The sequence below is a fragment of the Elephas maximus genome, chromosome 4 (genome assembly GCF_024166365.1).
Source record: "Elephas maximus indicus isolate mEleMax1 chromosome 4, mEleMax1 primary haplotype, whole genome shotgun sequence".
Lineage (NCBI taxonomy): Eukaryota > Metazoa > Chordata > Mammalia > Proboscidea > Elephantidae > Elephas > Elephas maximus.
Window position 1 is genome coordinate 126,829,738 of NC_064822.1, and position 17,153 is coordinate 126,846,890.

General features: G+C 40.0%; 1 protein-coding gene across 10 annotated transcripts in view; it reads right to left on the bottom strand.

The window, feature by feature from the left end:
• Nucleotides 1-17,153, bottom strand: part of GRIP1 (glutamate receptor interacting protein 1) — a 791,276-nt gene that overhangs the window by 59,630 nt on the left and 714,493 nt on the right. For all 10 annotated transcript variants that reach the window (XM_049883804.1, XM_049883798.1, XM_049883799.1 and 7 more), the window contains 2 exons: nt 14,950-15,019; nt 12,395-12,540 (listed from right to left, as the gene is read on the bottom strand). In XM_049883804.1, coding sequence (XP_049739761.1) covers nt 12,395-12,540; nt 14,950-15,019 — 216 coding nt within the window. The remainder of the gene's footprint in view (nt 1-12,394; nt 12,541-14,949; nt 15,020-17,153) is intronic.

Genomic DNA, 17,153 nt, shown 5'->3' on the forward strand with positions numbered 1-17,153 from the left:
CCAATTCAACAATTTTTACATGTATAATTCAGTGACAACGATCATAATCTTCATGTTGTGCAGCCATTGTCATTATCCTTTTCTGACTTATTCCACCACCATTAACATAAATTCAGTGCTCACTAGACAGTAACTCTCCATTTCCCCATCACTCCCACCCCTGGTAACCACAGATAAACTTTGGTTTCTGTATATTTGCCTATTTCATGAGTGAGATCATAGAGTATTTGTCCTTTCATGATTGACTTATTTCACTCAGCATAATGTTTTCAAAATTCATCCATGTTGCGGCATGTATCAAAATTTCCTTTCTCTTTATGGCTGCAACAATGGGTTCAAACATAGCAACGATTGTGAGGATAGCGCAGGACCATGCATTGTTTCATTCTGTTGTACACAGAGTTGCTATGAGTTGGAACCAACTTGACGGCACCTAACAACAATATTCCACTGGGTAGCTGTACCATATTTTGCTTATTCATTCATCTGTTGATGGACAAGCAAGCCAACTTTTAATATGGAAAAGTGGACTTTGCTCAGAGTTGGAACAAATGATATCACACACTTGATTAAGTGAGGCTTCTCTCTTATACATCATTCCACTAACTTTGTCCTAAAGAGTATCTCCTGCTGATGAGCTATGGTACTGTATCCGTTGCCGCTGAGTAGATTCCAACTCATAGTGACCCTACAGCACAGAGTAGAACTGCCCCATGGAGTTTCCAAGGAGCAGCTGGTGGATCAGAACTGCCAACATTTTGGTTAGCAGCCGTAGGTGTTAACCACCACGCCACCAGGGTTTCCACTGATGAGCTAATGGATATTAAATCAGAAGTCTGAATAATTATCTCTCCTCTGCCCTTGAAATGCAGAGTTGTTGTCAGCTATGTTTCAGTAGTATATACCAGGCTGTCACATCATCATGAACTAATTTTGGTTATTAAACATTGGTATGAGGGAAGATGTTTGTGAATGCATTCTGCCTAAAGCATTGATCCGAATGACTGGTATCATGGCGGTGATTTGACTGTGTCAGGCCTGCAAATATGAAGTCTCACAATTCAAAGGGTTTTATTTGCTTATGACATGCTTAAAGTTCTTAAGGATTTCTTGTTTTACTCCTTAGGCCTGGGAGCTGTGAATGGTTAAGGAGCTGTTTCATTTTGGTATCTAAGGATGCAATGAAATGGTTCAGTAGCCACTTTAACAAAACAGTCAGCTTTTACAGTCAGACTGCATCATAGTGAGGCATTAACATGGTCACATTTCTGCAATGAGCAGCTGATCATCTACGATATGAACCCCTAAAATAAGGAGGAAAAGAAAAGCTTGAGTTAACAATTCAATTATCAGTGTGAGCAGTGAAGAATTACCGTGAACATAAAATGAAAGGTCTTAAGAGTAATGTGGTTAGTGGTGTGTCCTCTCCTGCCAGCACTTTCTTTACTTCTGGCTACGACAGCACTGGGTTTTTCTGGGTATAGAGTGGGAGTTCTGGAATGCACCTAGGGCCTCTACTTTCCGAATGCTTCTACTCCTAACAAGCTTCATACATAGAGAATGAGAGACCATATACCACACACTGCAGTGCTTAAATCAACGTCTTAGACTTCTACAATATTAGACTCAAATTTATACTGGCAGCTGAGAAACCTTCATATCATATCATATTAATGACTTCCAAAACTTCTCCCAGGCAACTGCTTAAGTTGTGGTCACCAGGTTGGGAATGGTCTGCTAAGCAGATGCTGAGAGGAGTATCAGGATACAGGGTAGTCAGATAATGGGCAGAGATCAAAAGTCTAAATTTTTCTACACTATATCATCCCCACATGTCTGTCAGTTTGTCATGCTGTGGGGGCTTGTGTGTTGCTGTGATGCTGGAAGCTATGTCACCGGTATTCAAATACAAGCAGGGTCACCACCCATGGTGGACAGGTTTCAGCTGAGGTTCCAGACTAAGACAGACTAGGAAGAAGGACCTGGCAGTCTACTTTTGAAAAGAATTAGCCAGTGAAAACCTTATATAAATAGTAGCAGAACACTGTCTGATATAGTGCCAGAAGATGAGCCCTTCAGGTTGGAAGGCACTCAAAATATGACTGAGGAAGAGCTGCCTCCTCAAAGTAGAGTTGACCTTAATGACACGGATGGAGTCCAGCTTTCAGACTGATGGTGGCATGACTCAAAATGAGAAGAAACAGCTGTAAACATCCATTAATAACTGGAACCTGGAATGTATGAAGTATGAATCTAGGAAAACTGGAAATCGTCAAAAATGAAATGGAACACATAAAGATCTATATCCTAGGCATTAGTAAGCTGAGATGGACTGATATTGGTCATTCTGAATGGGACAGTCATATGGCCTACCATGCCGGGAATGATAACTTGAAGAGGAATGGCATGGTTTAAAGTCAAGAAAGGTGTGTGTCAGGGTTTTATCCTTTTACCATACCTATTCATTCTATATGCTGAGCAAGTAATCTGAAAAGCTGGACTATATGAAGAAAAATAGAGCATCAGGATTGGAGGAAGACTCATTAACAACCTGCGTTATGCAGATGACACAACCTTGCTTGCTGAAAGTGAAGAGGATTTGAAACACTTACTGACCACAGCCTTCAGTATGAATTACACCTCAACATAAATAAAACAGAAATCCTCACAACTGGACCAGTAAACAACATCATGATAAACAGAGAAAAGATTGAAGTTGTCAAGGATTTCATTTTACTTGGATCCACAATAAACCCCCATGGAAGCAGCAGTTGAGAGATCAAAAGACGCATTGCATCGGGCAAATCGGCTGCGAAAAACTTCTTCACGGTGTTGAAAAGCAAAGATGTCACCTTGAGGACCAGGGTGCGCCTGACCCAAGCCATGGTGTTTTCAATCGCCTCACATGCATGTAAAAGCTGGACAACGTATAAGGAAGACGGAAGAAAAACTGACGCCTTTGAATTGTGTTGGCGAAGATTATTGAAATACCATGGACTGCCAAAAGAATGAACAAATCTGTCTTGGAGGAAGTACAGCCAGAACGCTCCTTAGATGAGCACATGAGACTATGTCTCGTGTACTTTGGACATATTATCAGGAGGGATCAGTCCCTAGAGAAGGACATCATGCTTGGTAAAGCAGAGGGTCAACAAAAAAGAGGAAGACCCTCAATGAGATGGACCGACACAGTGGCTGCAACAACGGGTTCATGTGTACCAATGCTGTGCACAGCAGAACCAAACATGGACAGGTTCTGCGCCAGGACCTGTCCATGTTTGGTTCTGCTGTGCACAGCATTGCTATGAGTCAGAACCAACTAGACAGCACCTAACAACAACAACAATATATCATAAACTCTTTGGAGCTGGCTTTGACATAAATGTATGGAAGTATTGTTGGATACGTTATACGTGCTTTTCAGCCTGCACCACCAAGTATATTCTGGATAAAATTCTGGATGATGACTTTGATTAGTAAATCCTGGCATAAATATTAGTCACGGTTGGGCACTCCGCTGGCCATTCAGTTGCGTGTATATGCCAGTGAAAGAACCTGACTCCCTGTTGCTCTCCCATGCAATGCAAGCATGAGCATAACCTTGTCAATAGGCACCAAGCATTCTGGAGTTTTAAATGTTTTCAGCTCTCTATGGGAGTTTTCTGGGAATGCCAATTGCCCAGCACCTGGAGACCCTGGGGCCATGGAAATTTGTTTCCTCAGTCCATATAAAACAACCACTGGTCTCACTTCTCATAGGAAGCTGAGTTTGGGCGTAGTCCCATTCGCTGGGAGAACAGGGAGACCCTGGTTCTAGTTAGCTCATCCTTCAGATAGCCCAGAATGAGTATCCTGTGTTATTTTTGGTCACTTCTGCACCTTGTATCACAGAGGACAGAATAACACCTGAGACTGAGTAAACAGGTATAGGGCAGTTGGTTTCAGGCAGCCTCACACAGGGACCTTTTTATTAGACATCTGTGGCCTCACTATAACTAGAATGCAATTGTTGGGGCACTCAATGAGTTTTGATAGCAAAGGTGTCTCAAATCAAGAAAGTGTCGGTGTCTTCACTAAGAGAGACACATTCCTGTGATCATATTGGGGAGGAAACAGGAAAAAGAAGTAAAGCTGTATTTAGATTATGACAGAAATGAAGCTGGTTTCTGATTTCTTCAACAAATTGCCAGAAACAAAAAGAGAATGGGAAGATTTAAGAGATATTGCAACCAAAAGCAATTAGTAGATCTTTTTGGATCCTGATTCAAATAAAAAAGCTTCTTTTTTTTGCTGAAAACGCTTCCAACTTTTTTTTTTTTATTAACTTTTGTTAAGCTTCAAGTGAACGTTTACAAATCCAATCAGTCTGTCACATATAAGTTTACATACATCTTACTCCGTACTCCCACCTGCTCTTCCCCTATTGAGTCAGCCCGTTCAGTCTCTCCTTTCGTGCTTTTTTAAAAAAACAAAACATATATATATGGAAATCAGGGAACTGTGAACACTGAGTACATATTTGATGATGCTAAGAATTACTGTTAATATTTTTTAACGTGATATTATTTAGTTATGTGTTTTAAAAGTCTTTTTTAGGAATATATTAAATATATTTACCAGATGAAATGATACAATGTCTGCAATTTCTTCAAAATAACCCAGTGTGCGGGTGGGGCAGGGAAACTTGGGTAGGTTATAAACCAAGCAATACCTATCAAAAGTTAACAATTGTTGATCCTGGATGATGTATGGTGGTTTATTACCCTATTTTTCTCTATTTTTGTATGTATCCAAAAATTTCATAATAAAAAGGTTTTTAAAAAGAACACAAACTACTCTTTAGAAAATCCTGTGTGGATGCTGTGAGTAAACAGGTATTTAAATAGTCTGGCTTCCTTACTTTTAGGGACGATGGTGGTGGCAGCTGTTTGCACGCTGTCTTATCCAGGCCCTTATGGCCCATCTGCCCACAAGGCAAGGTTCCCAGGGATTGCACTGCCACCTGATCTAGAGGAGGCCTCCATCTTGGCTCTGCCCAGGCTACCATATTAAATTGCTTTTTGGTATGCACGTAGCCTTTGTCTTGGGATCCAGCCTTTGTCTCCCCCACCCCCATCTATTTTCTTTAGTGCTGCCAGCATACTAATTCCATCTCTTTTTTTCCCCCAGAGTAATTTTAATCCATGAATTTGATCATATTATTCTTTTACTTGAAGCTTTTCATTAGTTTCCTAATGCCTTAAAGATAAAATACAACTCCTATGCATGAGTCAAACTGGAGCCTCTGTCTCTTCAGAAGATCACACCATACTTTCCCATCCCACCCCACCTCACCCTGACTTCTCACTGAATCATCTGCAGTTACCTGACAAATGCTTTTCTAACATCTCTAAGCCTTGAACACGCCACCCCCATACACACACATCTTTCTTCTATTTCTTCCCCCGGATAACTCCTACTCTTATCTTAAAGCTTAACTCAGATGTCTTATATTTCAGGAAATCTTCTTGGGCTCCTTAGTTGGGGCTAAAAGCCTTGCCCATGAGATCCTACAGCTGCTGTGTGTTCTTCTTGTGTTTCTTAACCTTTTCTTTTCATCCATGCCCCTTACCAGGAGAAACTTAAATTATCCCTAATGAGAGACATGAGCCCTGGTGGTGCAGTGGTTAAGTGCTTGGCTGCTAACTGAAAGGTTGATGGTTCAAACCCACCAGTCACTCAGCAGGAGAAAGATGTGGCAATCTGCTTCCATAAAGATTATAGCCCTATGGGGCAGCTTTACTCTATGAGTTGGAATTGACTCCAAGGTAATGAGTTTTGTTTTTCTTCTAATGAGAATAAGGAGTTAGATTTAGTCAGGTAGAGTTGAGCTTTAGAGGGCTATAAGTCAACATAAAATCTTTGATTTTTTTGCTCCCCGCAAATCAATTTTTGCCCCCTTAGGGGCGATATCACCCCCATTGAGAATGCATGTCTTAGTATGCACTTTTTACTCTATATTTTAATTATCTCTCTACATATGTCCTCCAGAGATCTTCATATTCCCAGAGCCTAGAACTATGTCTGGGCCCAAGGAAACTTCATTAAGTGCTTGCTGAACAAATGAATACACAGATGAATGAATGTTGGCATGCAGTCCTGAGGCAAGAGGACGCTAAGGAAGCTTTGTGAGCGAGCTTCCCTGCGAGGCCAAGCTCTAGTTTCCTTCTCCAAGGCAGGTGATGTAAACCCAGTCTGGCCCATTCAAAGTGAGAATAAGACCTGGGCTGCCATTGTGGAGACCAGTAAGCCTAGAACACCCTCCCTCCACAGTTCCAAGAGTGTTGAGTGAGTTTGAGTGTTTCAGGCTGCACTTCCAATTCCATCTGTTTTTTCAGGCTTCTGCCCAACTGGCACCTGTAAGACCCTGCAGCTTCGGAGGAGAGTAATAACTGCCATTTAGGACAGGGTGCTTAGGCCATTTTGGTGGTGGAAGTGCTCCAAAACACTCTCTCCATGTGGCTTCTCTGGCTTGGAAAGGAGCAACTAGAGTGTTTAACCAGAACAGAAACTTTCTGAGAAGAAGAAATGCAGGATCACCAGTAAGTTTCAGAGTGAGCCTAAACAGATGTTAATGATATTATAAAGAGCTTTTCTATCACAACAGAAGGTTTACAACTATTAGTGAAAGATGTGAAAGGGGGCCAGCCTACTTGTTTGTTCTGCTCAGCTCTAGTTAAGAAAATTAATGTGACCACGGAACAGATGCAAAATTGCAGCATTACTTATCTGCAATGTTATTTTCAGGCTTCTTGAGTGCCGTCTGTTTAACAAAATGAAAACTATCTGGCTTGAATCCATACTGGCAGCTGTGTCTGTGGCCAAATAGGAGGCCTGGATGTGGTAGACAGCCTTTAGAAAGCGTAAATGTGCAGGTCAACCAAAGTTCATTTCAACTAAAAGTGATGGAATTAATTTCTGGGTTTGGCTAAATTTCTTGGAGTTAGACAGGCTTGACAAAATAAACCATTTAGAACCACGCTCCCTACAGCTTCCGTTCTGTCATGTGGTCATTTTACCTGCCTATGTTGGAACAATGTACCAAGAATATCTCTGCTCCAAGGAGTTGTTGAAGTGTTTAAGGGTAGAAATTCAATTTTCTTTCTTTAATTTTTAAGTCTCCTAAGAAGCTAGCTAAGGAGCCCTGGTGGCGCAGTGGTTAAGTGCTTGGCTGTTAATCGAAAAGTCAGCAGTTCAAACCCACTAGCCACCCCATGGGAGAAAAGACCTGGTGATCTGCTCATACAAAGATTTACAGCCTAGGAAGCCATATGGGGCAGTTCTACCCTGTTTTATAGGGTCGCTATGAGTCAGAATCAGCTCCAGGGCACACAATGGCAGGCTATTATTGCATAAGACTCTTCTTGGAAATGTGTAAAGGTAATTGCTTCAGATAGGGCAAGCTGCAGCCTGGAAGAGCTTCTCTGCACAAATTAGAGTCCGTGAAGGTAAAGCATTGAATTTATGGTTTCTAAAAACGCCATATCCACAAGTGAGGTGCACTAAATCAAGAGAGAAATCATTAGCAGCTGTACATTTGATTAGCACAAGTAGGTAATACAAAGCGGATCACAGGGAACTATATGTGACAGATTTGGAAATCTCCATATCTTCCCACAAACCCCTAAAACTCTCTACTGTTTTGCTTCAGGGTTCCTTTTCAGTTTGTAGCTTGTACTCCAAACTCTCCCTCTTTCATTGACAATACAACCAGGTGCAATCAAGGCAAATGACAGATTTTATTTCAAGTGGGTTACTTGCATTTTGAAGGAGCACTGGTGGTGCAGTGGCTAAGCACTCAGCTGCTAACCAGAAGGTCGGCAATTCAAACCCACCAGTAGCTCCACAGGAGATTGCCAACCTGCTCCCATAAAGATTACAGCCTAGGAATTCTGTGGGGCAGTTCTATTCTGCCCTACAGGGTTGCTATGAGTTGGAATTGACTCCATGGCACACAACAACAATTTGCATTTTGGGGACACTTCCCACAGTCTTTCAAGACCAAGATTGTTAGAAGCATTTCCTCGAGCTCCCCAGGCTGAAATGGGTGTCTCCACATTCTCTCAACAGCTTGGACACACCCCAGGAGCATTCATCATATTGTTAATTATTGATTTTCTTTGATCTCTCCTTTTAGGCGGTGACCAACTTAAAGGCAGGGATTGACTCCTTTTTACCTAAGACCTTGCAGTCTCTTGCACAGTACCTGGCACCTGATAGGCAACAAAGAAATGCTGATGGTACGGCTGAATGAAAAATGACTTTAACAACATTTGGGAGTAGTTTTTGCTTCTCCTTGGGTAAAGGTCATGGTAGAGCAATGAGGCTGTTGCACCTGGAAGAAATGCTTACATTTCGAAGCAACGCCTGTTAAACCCAATAGCAGTACTTTGCTAGCTGAGGAAACCAAGTTACATCAAGTGTGGTTAAACACTTTCTGTAACTCATGAGAGAATCACCACCACGGAATGGAGGACAGCACACAGTTAAAGAAAGAACCAGAAGACTTCTGATGTACAGAAAGCCCAATATTAGTATGAGGAACATTTCAGGAAAATATACACTGAATATTACTATCCTAAAATACTGAGACAAAGGAGGGCAACGATTCAATGTGATAGTTCAAACCACCAGCATTATTTTAGATTAAGTACAAAATGAAATTTCTAAAATCAGTGATTGTTGTAATGATTAGTGTTTATCTTCCACTCAGTTACAGCTTGATAAAAGATCAGAGCAAATGTGGGGAAAGGCATTTCAAGGTGTAATAAAAATAAAAATAAGCCCCACATACTGAATACTGACTGTGCCAGTTTTCAACAAGTTACAAGTTACTGAGGTAGGTAATATTGTGTGCACATTACTGGAAATGGAACCAAATCTCAGTCAGGTTAAGTAACTTTTTCAAACTTGCACAGCTCAAATGAGGTAAAGCTGGAATTTAAAACCTTGCCTTAAACTAGCACACTACCTTAAACAAATCTGTAACCACATTTTACATTTTGGATAATATTTTTTCTTGCTTTACTCTGAATAAAAAAGAATTCAGATACTGAAATTGTATTTATATTCTAATGGGGAGAAGAGGGCATTAGGATCACCCAAATTCTTCCAAATAGATGATCAGATGATAATTTTAGCAATTCATTATAAAAACATGTCATGAGTATACACTGAGTGTATGTTTTGGTACACCAATTTAAGAAAATCTGGTTTGGGTAAATACGTCTCTCCCTTATCTTTATAGTCTCGTTTTGGGTATTGTTTGTTTTTAAATGGGAAGATTTAGGATTTTAAAAAGTCTTAAAAATTAAAAAATACTTAATAAGTATAAAAATTACCAAAATATTAGGCATAAAGATTGTAGGGAGAAAAGTATGGAAGAGAAAAAAAAAAGAGTTAATGGAAATCAGCAACTGAAAATAAGATCTAGCTCTCCAAGTGCTCAGTTGTTTCTGAAACTCCTGCCAACCTGTCTGCATACCCTGGCACCATACATATTCATCTTTGGCTTGGCTTTTCTACTCTGCAAGGAAGGTAGCTGAGATCTGCTTAGCTTGGCAAATCATGCAAACCAGGTTTATCCACAGGGCTTTGCATCTTCACTAGGACAGAACCTGGACCCACGCTGGAGGCTTTATCCTTCTCTTGAAATAAATCCCCAAAAGAAAATGCATTTGAAGCAGGCTTGTAAGAAAAGGGATGCAAATGTTGGCACAGAAAATCACTTGCTTGAGAAATAACAATAAGTACAAACTTATGCATAGTTTTAAATGTTGGCTATATAAAATGTACTTGGATGAAATCATTATCACCAGCTGTACTGATGAATGTAATAGCAACCTGTTTTGACTTTGAACAGACATCATAAATACATGACCTGACATGACCATGAACTTTAGACCTAGGTGATTTGGATTATGTAAATACGAGAATATTAACAATAACTTATTATCGGTTGAGATGAAATTGTACATAGTAGAAGCTCTCTTAACCAATCTCCTTAACCAATTTTCTGGATTAATTGTGGTCCTCCATCCTCTTGGTAAAATATACTGACCAATGTCACGGAATCCTCAAGAATAAAAAGTTTCTCTCTCTAGTACCTGTGAGTACTTCTTCTCCTGCTACAACCTGAGTTGTAAGCTTAAAAATCTAGAGTCAATAATGTTGATTCCTAAGCCTGCTTATGCCATTTGTGCTTGTTATTTAGCTATGTAATTTAATCTCAAATAACCTATGAAACATGAGTGTAGTGGTACTATAAAACCAAAGTCAAATGCTTTGGAAAGACTCAATAAGGGGGTGTAGGGGGTGGGGAAGGAATTAGGCAAAAATCTACTGTGAATTACATAGAGTGAAAAAGTTAAAACACTGGGGAAAATCATTAAAATCTAGATGGAGTAAGCATTCAAAGTACTTCTTTAAATTATCACTACATTAAAAAAAATCAAACTGGAAATCATTATGTACTAAGAGTATGATTTAAAAAAAAATTAGGAACCAAAAAAAAAAGATCCATAACTCTAATTAACAGAACATATTCATTTTTTTTATTCATAGGGAAGGCCCTGGATTCACCCATAAGATAGGCAAAATTTTAAATTAAATGTTTATGCTATGGACATACATCACTTCCTATAATTCCCCACATTACCAGAATTTTTCAATTAACAGACTTTTTAGTTAACTATCAACACTTAACCACACGCATAGAAAAGGGCTTCCACTACACAGAGAATTGTTCTTGGACCACAGCAGCAGCAGCAGCATCTGCAAGTTGGCTAGAAATGCAGAATTGCAGCTCCCCCTTTGAGTACCGTATTTTTAAGCAAATAACACACGCCTTTTTGTGTGCCAACCACGCCCTCCCCTGGCGAGGTATTTTCATAAATGCATCTATGCCAATTTTTTTAACATGTTGATGTAAAAAAATTTACATAGCACACTTATGAAAATGAAGATGCCTCAGAGACTTTCCCCACTCCACGGTTCTCCCCTTTCAATTGCAGCCTGCCAAGCCACAGTTTTTAAGTGTGGTTTGGCCCAAGCCTGCCAAGCTGTGGCCCCCAACTGCTGTTTGAATTTGGTGCCAGAATCCTGTGCATGCGCAAACCAAGACCTGAGGAACTGTGGCCCTGAACTTGACCCCTGACTTGAACAGAGAGGAAGATATTTTCCAACACACCGTGGTGTCCAAGCCCATTTACAAAGTGAAAAGTCCCTTCCTTTGCAGCATGCCTCAGCACCCAGATCTCCTAATTTGGGTATGGGAGGGCTCGGGAGTTTTGGATTTTGGGTGCCAATCCCTGCCCCCTGGGGACTTGAGGACATAAAAACTCCAAGCTCCCCTGGGGCAGGGAGCTCATGGTCTTTTGGCTGCTAGGCCCCAGCTGCTCCTTGTTTGTGCAAACAATAAATTTCCACTTTCTGTTTCCCTTGCAGCTGGTGGTGTAGGCACTGTTTTATTTCTATCAGCTAATACGAAAGGACAAGAACCTGCGCTCAGTTACAAAAATACCTAAAGGTGGGGGAGGGGGAGGGCATGGTCAGCAAACAAACGTAGAAGGCATGCATTATTTGTGTAAAAATATCATAATGTCCAGGATCTGTGTTTTAACAAAACTTCAGGTAATTCTGAGGCCTACAAAAGTTCAAAAGCACTGTGCCATCATAGTCACACACTAGGGGAAGCACTAAAAGATACAACCCTTTTAGAAAGCAACACGTCACAAGAAAATAAAAAAAATTTCCTTTTTATTCTGACTAAGCAATCCTACTTCTAGGAATTTTTCCTAAGACAATAACTCTAAACCAGAAGAAAAGATGCATAAAAATATCCATGGTAGTACTACCTAAAATAATTTCTTAAAAATGGAAGCATTCTAACGATCTAAGAGGAGAAAATAGTAAATAAATTATAGGCAGTCTATAAAAAATTACAGATATTAAGGCCTTACAACATGGTGAAATATTTATAATATAAAGTTAAGTAAAAATGTAACATTTGCTTTGCTTACAATTATGCAATAATAAATACCAACAAAGACTAGAAAATTACTAGTTCCATTGTATTTGGGTGATATTAGATGATGATTTAGTTCTCATCTTCAAAAAATATTTTAATACAGTTATAATAATGTTTATATAATGAAGATACCTTAATTATATTATTTAAAAGCACCATTACTTAAAATTCATTACTAGACTCTCAATTTAAAGACCCTTTTAACTATGTAAAACATTGCTGCAATGTCACTAACCAGCTGTTGTATGTAAAACATCAAGATCTAATATCTTTTGTGACAGATGGGCAGTTAAAAGGATCAGTTTTAACTAAGGATGCTATCAATACCTGAATTATCTTCATCTTTGCGGATTTTGAGCTTCACCAGGTCTTCACACTGCTGGAGGATCTGAACTGCGTCTTCCATGGAACAGTTGTCCAGCCGGATGTTATCTATTGCAAGTAATTTATCCCCGAGTTCCAGAGTTCCAGTTCTGTTAGTAAATGCATAGCAACACATGACTAATAATGAGCACTTCACCTGGCCATTTTAGGAGGCAGTAACATAATGCAGCGTTGTGATAGTCTCCAGGAGAAAAGAGGTTCCTCAACTGCTCTTAAATTGCACTTTATGAACACTCCTGTCCGCCTTTTGTCTAGTTTTATTTGGATGACTGCTGTGGCATTAAATTTCAGAGTATGAAAAATCTTTTTCTTATCCTTTCTTCAATTAAATCAGGACATTGATATACGCTTCACTCAGGGAGCCTAAGGTTCCTAGGAAGGGAGGTAATGGGCTGGAGTCTGCAGAGACCCAGTATCCTAATGCTCCTGCTCATTGCATCGCTTTTGATCCTTAGCAGTCCAGATGCCAGAAGGCGGATGAGGGAGTGCGGCGAGGCAAGGCAGGATGGAAAGGGTGGAGGCCTGAGGCTTGGAGTCTCTGCCATTTCCACCTGTACCTGTGCCTGGGGCAGGGAGGAAGGGTACAGATGAATCCGGTGCTACCTATCTAGGAAGTGGCCTTAGAGACTCTAATACTGATCATGAGCCATGCAGGCCTGTTGAAAGTTTTCAACATCTACCCGTGAAAAGAGAAAAATAAGGAGACTGAAGTATGTATGTGTTTGTGCATGACTATGTGTATTTAAGAAGGCCCTGGTGGTGCAGTGGTTAAGAGCTTGGCTCCACCAGCCATTCCTTGGAAGCCCTATGGGGCAGTTCTGCTCTGTTCTATCGGGTTGGTGTAAGTTGGAATCAACTTGACGGCAATGAGTTTGGTTTAATTTTATATGTGTTTAAAGGAGCCCTGGCAGAACAACAGTTAAGCGTTTTGGCTGCTAACCAAAAGGTTGGCGGTTTGAACCCACCCAGCAGCTCTGGTGGAGTAAGACCTGGTGATCTGATTCCCTAAAGATTAGTCTTGAAAAATCTATGGGGCAGTTCTACTCTGAGTCGAAATAAACTCGATGGCATCTGACAATAACAACGTATATATAAACACACAAGTCTACTTGTAAGAAAGGTTAACAATTGTAATGTTTTGGGAAGAACTATCCTTTAAACATTAGGTCTGTGACAGGAACTACCGCTTGTTTCGCAGCATCCACTCTCCTCTTTCTTCTTTTAGTAGAAAACCCACCCAAGGTTTAGATGGGTACACGCATGGGCTCAGGGTCACAGTGTACAGGTCCCAGCCTCCATGGCTGACAGTTGTGAACAGGTGACTAAGTTTGGCACTGGAACTAGGAAGCGATACATACAACTTCTGGGTCATCCCTTTAAGATGCTTGCCCTGGACTCTCCCTGCCTGCCCCCTCCCATCCCCTCTGGTTAGACAACTGCAATGATCACAGCCAGCAGATACAGGTGCAGATGGCAGGGCTGCTCCCCAAGTCTGGATTGCCTGTCTACCTTCCAACTGTTATATGAGAAACAAACTTCTCTCTTATTTGAACCATTGTACTTAAGAGTCTCTCTTTCACAGTACTTAGCCTATACTTTAATTCATACAATATCCTTTCTACTATTATAAAGTTAAATACTGTGGATCCCTGGTGCTGCAGTGGTTAAGAGCTCAGGCTGCTAACCCAAAGGCTGGCAGTTTGATCCACCAGCTGCTCCTTGGAAACCCTATAGGGTAGCTGTGAGTCGGAATTGACTCAATGGCAACAGGTTTAATGTTAAATATTGTTTCTTTAATGAAATGATTGTGATCATAGATGGGATGTTTTTTAAAAAAGTGTTCTTATTTGAAAAATTAAAAGAAAGTTAACAATCTTATAGCAGTACCCACCCCATCATTTAAAAATACTTTTGATCTGTGAAATAAAAAGTTCGAGAACTTCTGATTGTGTTGGGATTTGGAGAGTGGAGGATAAGAAGTTAGTGTCCAGTGAACCTTTTCTTTAATCCAGACAGGCTAAGTTTCAGTGGACTGAGACCAAACAGGAAACATGGACATGAGCTTAAGGCTCAAGGATCTGGTTTTCCCCGGGAGGACATGCTCAGCATCGAGCAAAACTCTTCCAGAGGCTATTTTCTCTATGTGAGCACCTCTCATAATTAAGACCAATTTCATTTTTTTAAGCTAGAAAATAAAAGAAGATTAAAGGATGATCAGTGAAGGAGAGCTTTTGCTGAACTCATGAAAAACCCTAAAAAACACTATCGGCTATGAATTGTCTGCACTGGGTACAGAAATAAATTGACATGAGAGGAAACACCTTAGCAGCCATTGCTATAAGGTATGTCAAATCTCATCAATTAATAGGGGCTGCCTAGAGCCTGATATTGAGAATCCAGTGATCCATTAGCAAGGTCTTCTTTGGGTACAGAAGGGGGTCATTGCTGCTTTATTTAAGAGATGCCTTGGAATGGACCAGGTAATCCATTTTCCTTACCTGTGTGCCACACTGCCTTTCTTGATATCTGAAATGACAAGGGGATCCCCTGGTTTTCTACTGGATGGTGCTGTAATAATGAAGACAGAATAGCGACATCTTGATATCCATGGATCAATCACTACTGTATATTTCCCCATTTTCTAACAACTGCTAATGCAAGTACAGTTTGTATGTAAAGCAAAGATGATCAGCAAATTAGAAAACATGCACACTATATCCTCTTGATCTAAAATTACGTTTGTGTTAAAGTACTGATAAACTTAAAAACTAAAGCAAAGTCATTTAAAATTTGTAACCAGAGAAAGCATAATGACAAAAGTTGGCCATCAGGTTTAAACCATTTTAGTCAGCGATTCTCAAGAGGGGAGGTGAAAGCTGGGTAACCTAATAGGAAAGAGTTAAAATCAGTTAGGTATTGACAAGTGGTCCTTTCTCCTACCCTTTCCTTCACTTCCTTCCAGTGATGAGACACCACTGTTGATGGGACTGTGCACACTTCCTCAAGTGTACTGGATAGGAAAATGGATAGAAATCACTGATTTAAGTTCCTTTTTTTTTTCTCCCAGAAGGAATTTTTTTTTGCTAAATACACTATAAATCCATAAATTCTGCTCACAAATTCATACCTAGAAATCTTTTAAAAGTTCTCAAATGTGACCATTTAATTTTATTGACAATAAATATTTTGTTGCTACTTAATTATACGGAGCCCTGGTGGTGCAGTGGTTAAGCGCTACATCTGCTAACTAAAAGGTCAGCAATTTGAATCTGCCAGCTGCTCCTTGGAAATCCTATGGGGCAGTTCTACTCTGTTCTCCAGGGTCACTGTGAGTCGGAATTGATTGGATGGGAGCAGGTTTACTTAATTATATTTTGATACATGCTCAAATTCTAAACATGCACATCTAACTTTCATCGACTTCACAGGTAAAACGATTATCCTGTATGGCGGTCAGCTTTGGGCTTTACAGCCTTTCATAGAAATATTTCCATTTGATGAGAATGAAGAGCAAATAGAGAGAAGAATCTACTTAGAATTGACCGTAAAAATAAATTATAGCTCATAAGGGTATAAAAATATCATCTTGCCCTAGAAAGTTTACATTTAATTTAGGCACTTGATACTTAAAAGACCAACATTTGTAAAAAAACAATTTGCCTCTATGGGGAGATGTTTTGCCAACCTGAAGCCTGGAATGATTTCCTTTTTAAGATCACTAAAAGGCCCCTCAAGTAAGATTTTATTATAAACAGCCTGATAACCCTATAATAATCATAGAACCACATCATATCCCATAATCCCCTGTGAATCCCAGGAAAATGTTTATGCATAAGAACAGATGGTTTAATATCTCAACACAACATGTGAAGAAAAAGCAAACACACATACCAACACTTTACCCACTGTCTAAACTGGTCTACAGGAAATGTCAACGGGACTTCATTGAATCATTATTCTTAGCTGCTAGTAAAGTATGCAAAACATTCTATTAGCTACAATTAATTCATATATGAAACCTGCACTTAATGATTTGATATAATCCCTCTGGCGAAATATAAACATCTAGCATTTTTACTCATGTCATATTTCAAAACTGCAAAGTGTTTTGGACAGAGGGCACAAAAATAAAAACTTTGTTATTACCAGCAAGTATAATTTTTCTAGCACCTGCCAGTGTATCCACACAATATTTGCCAAGCTAAAGTAACCACCACATAGCTCTCAATGTTTCCTTTGGCTTTTTAAAAAACATGATCCACTGAAATGGTCTGTGAAAGAAAACAACAGTAGAGGCAACAAAATACATCAAATCCACCTCTGTCATCTTTGTAACAGAGGAAAACAGCACTGTGACCTCCTGAAAAACCCACAGAGCTTTGCAGAGTGGTTTGAAACTTCTTATGGTCTACAAATGTATATGGCAGCCATTCTATTTACCAGATTCTGCTCTTTCTCCTTTTACCAAGTACAGACAGCTCATGCCCACTGGAGTGATGAAATTGAACCCAGAGGTGGATTCGATTCTCAATCAGCTCCTAACTCTGTAACTACCATGAGCTTAATTGTGGCAGTGCTTGTTGCAGAGGCTCAGTCACGGTTTGCACACGCCAGCCAGCACCATGTTTTAATTCTCTGCTACCCGGGAAGCAGTCACAAACCAAGGATGCTTTGCTTGGCTTGTAATGCTTTAAAACTATTG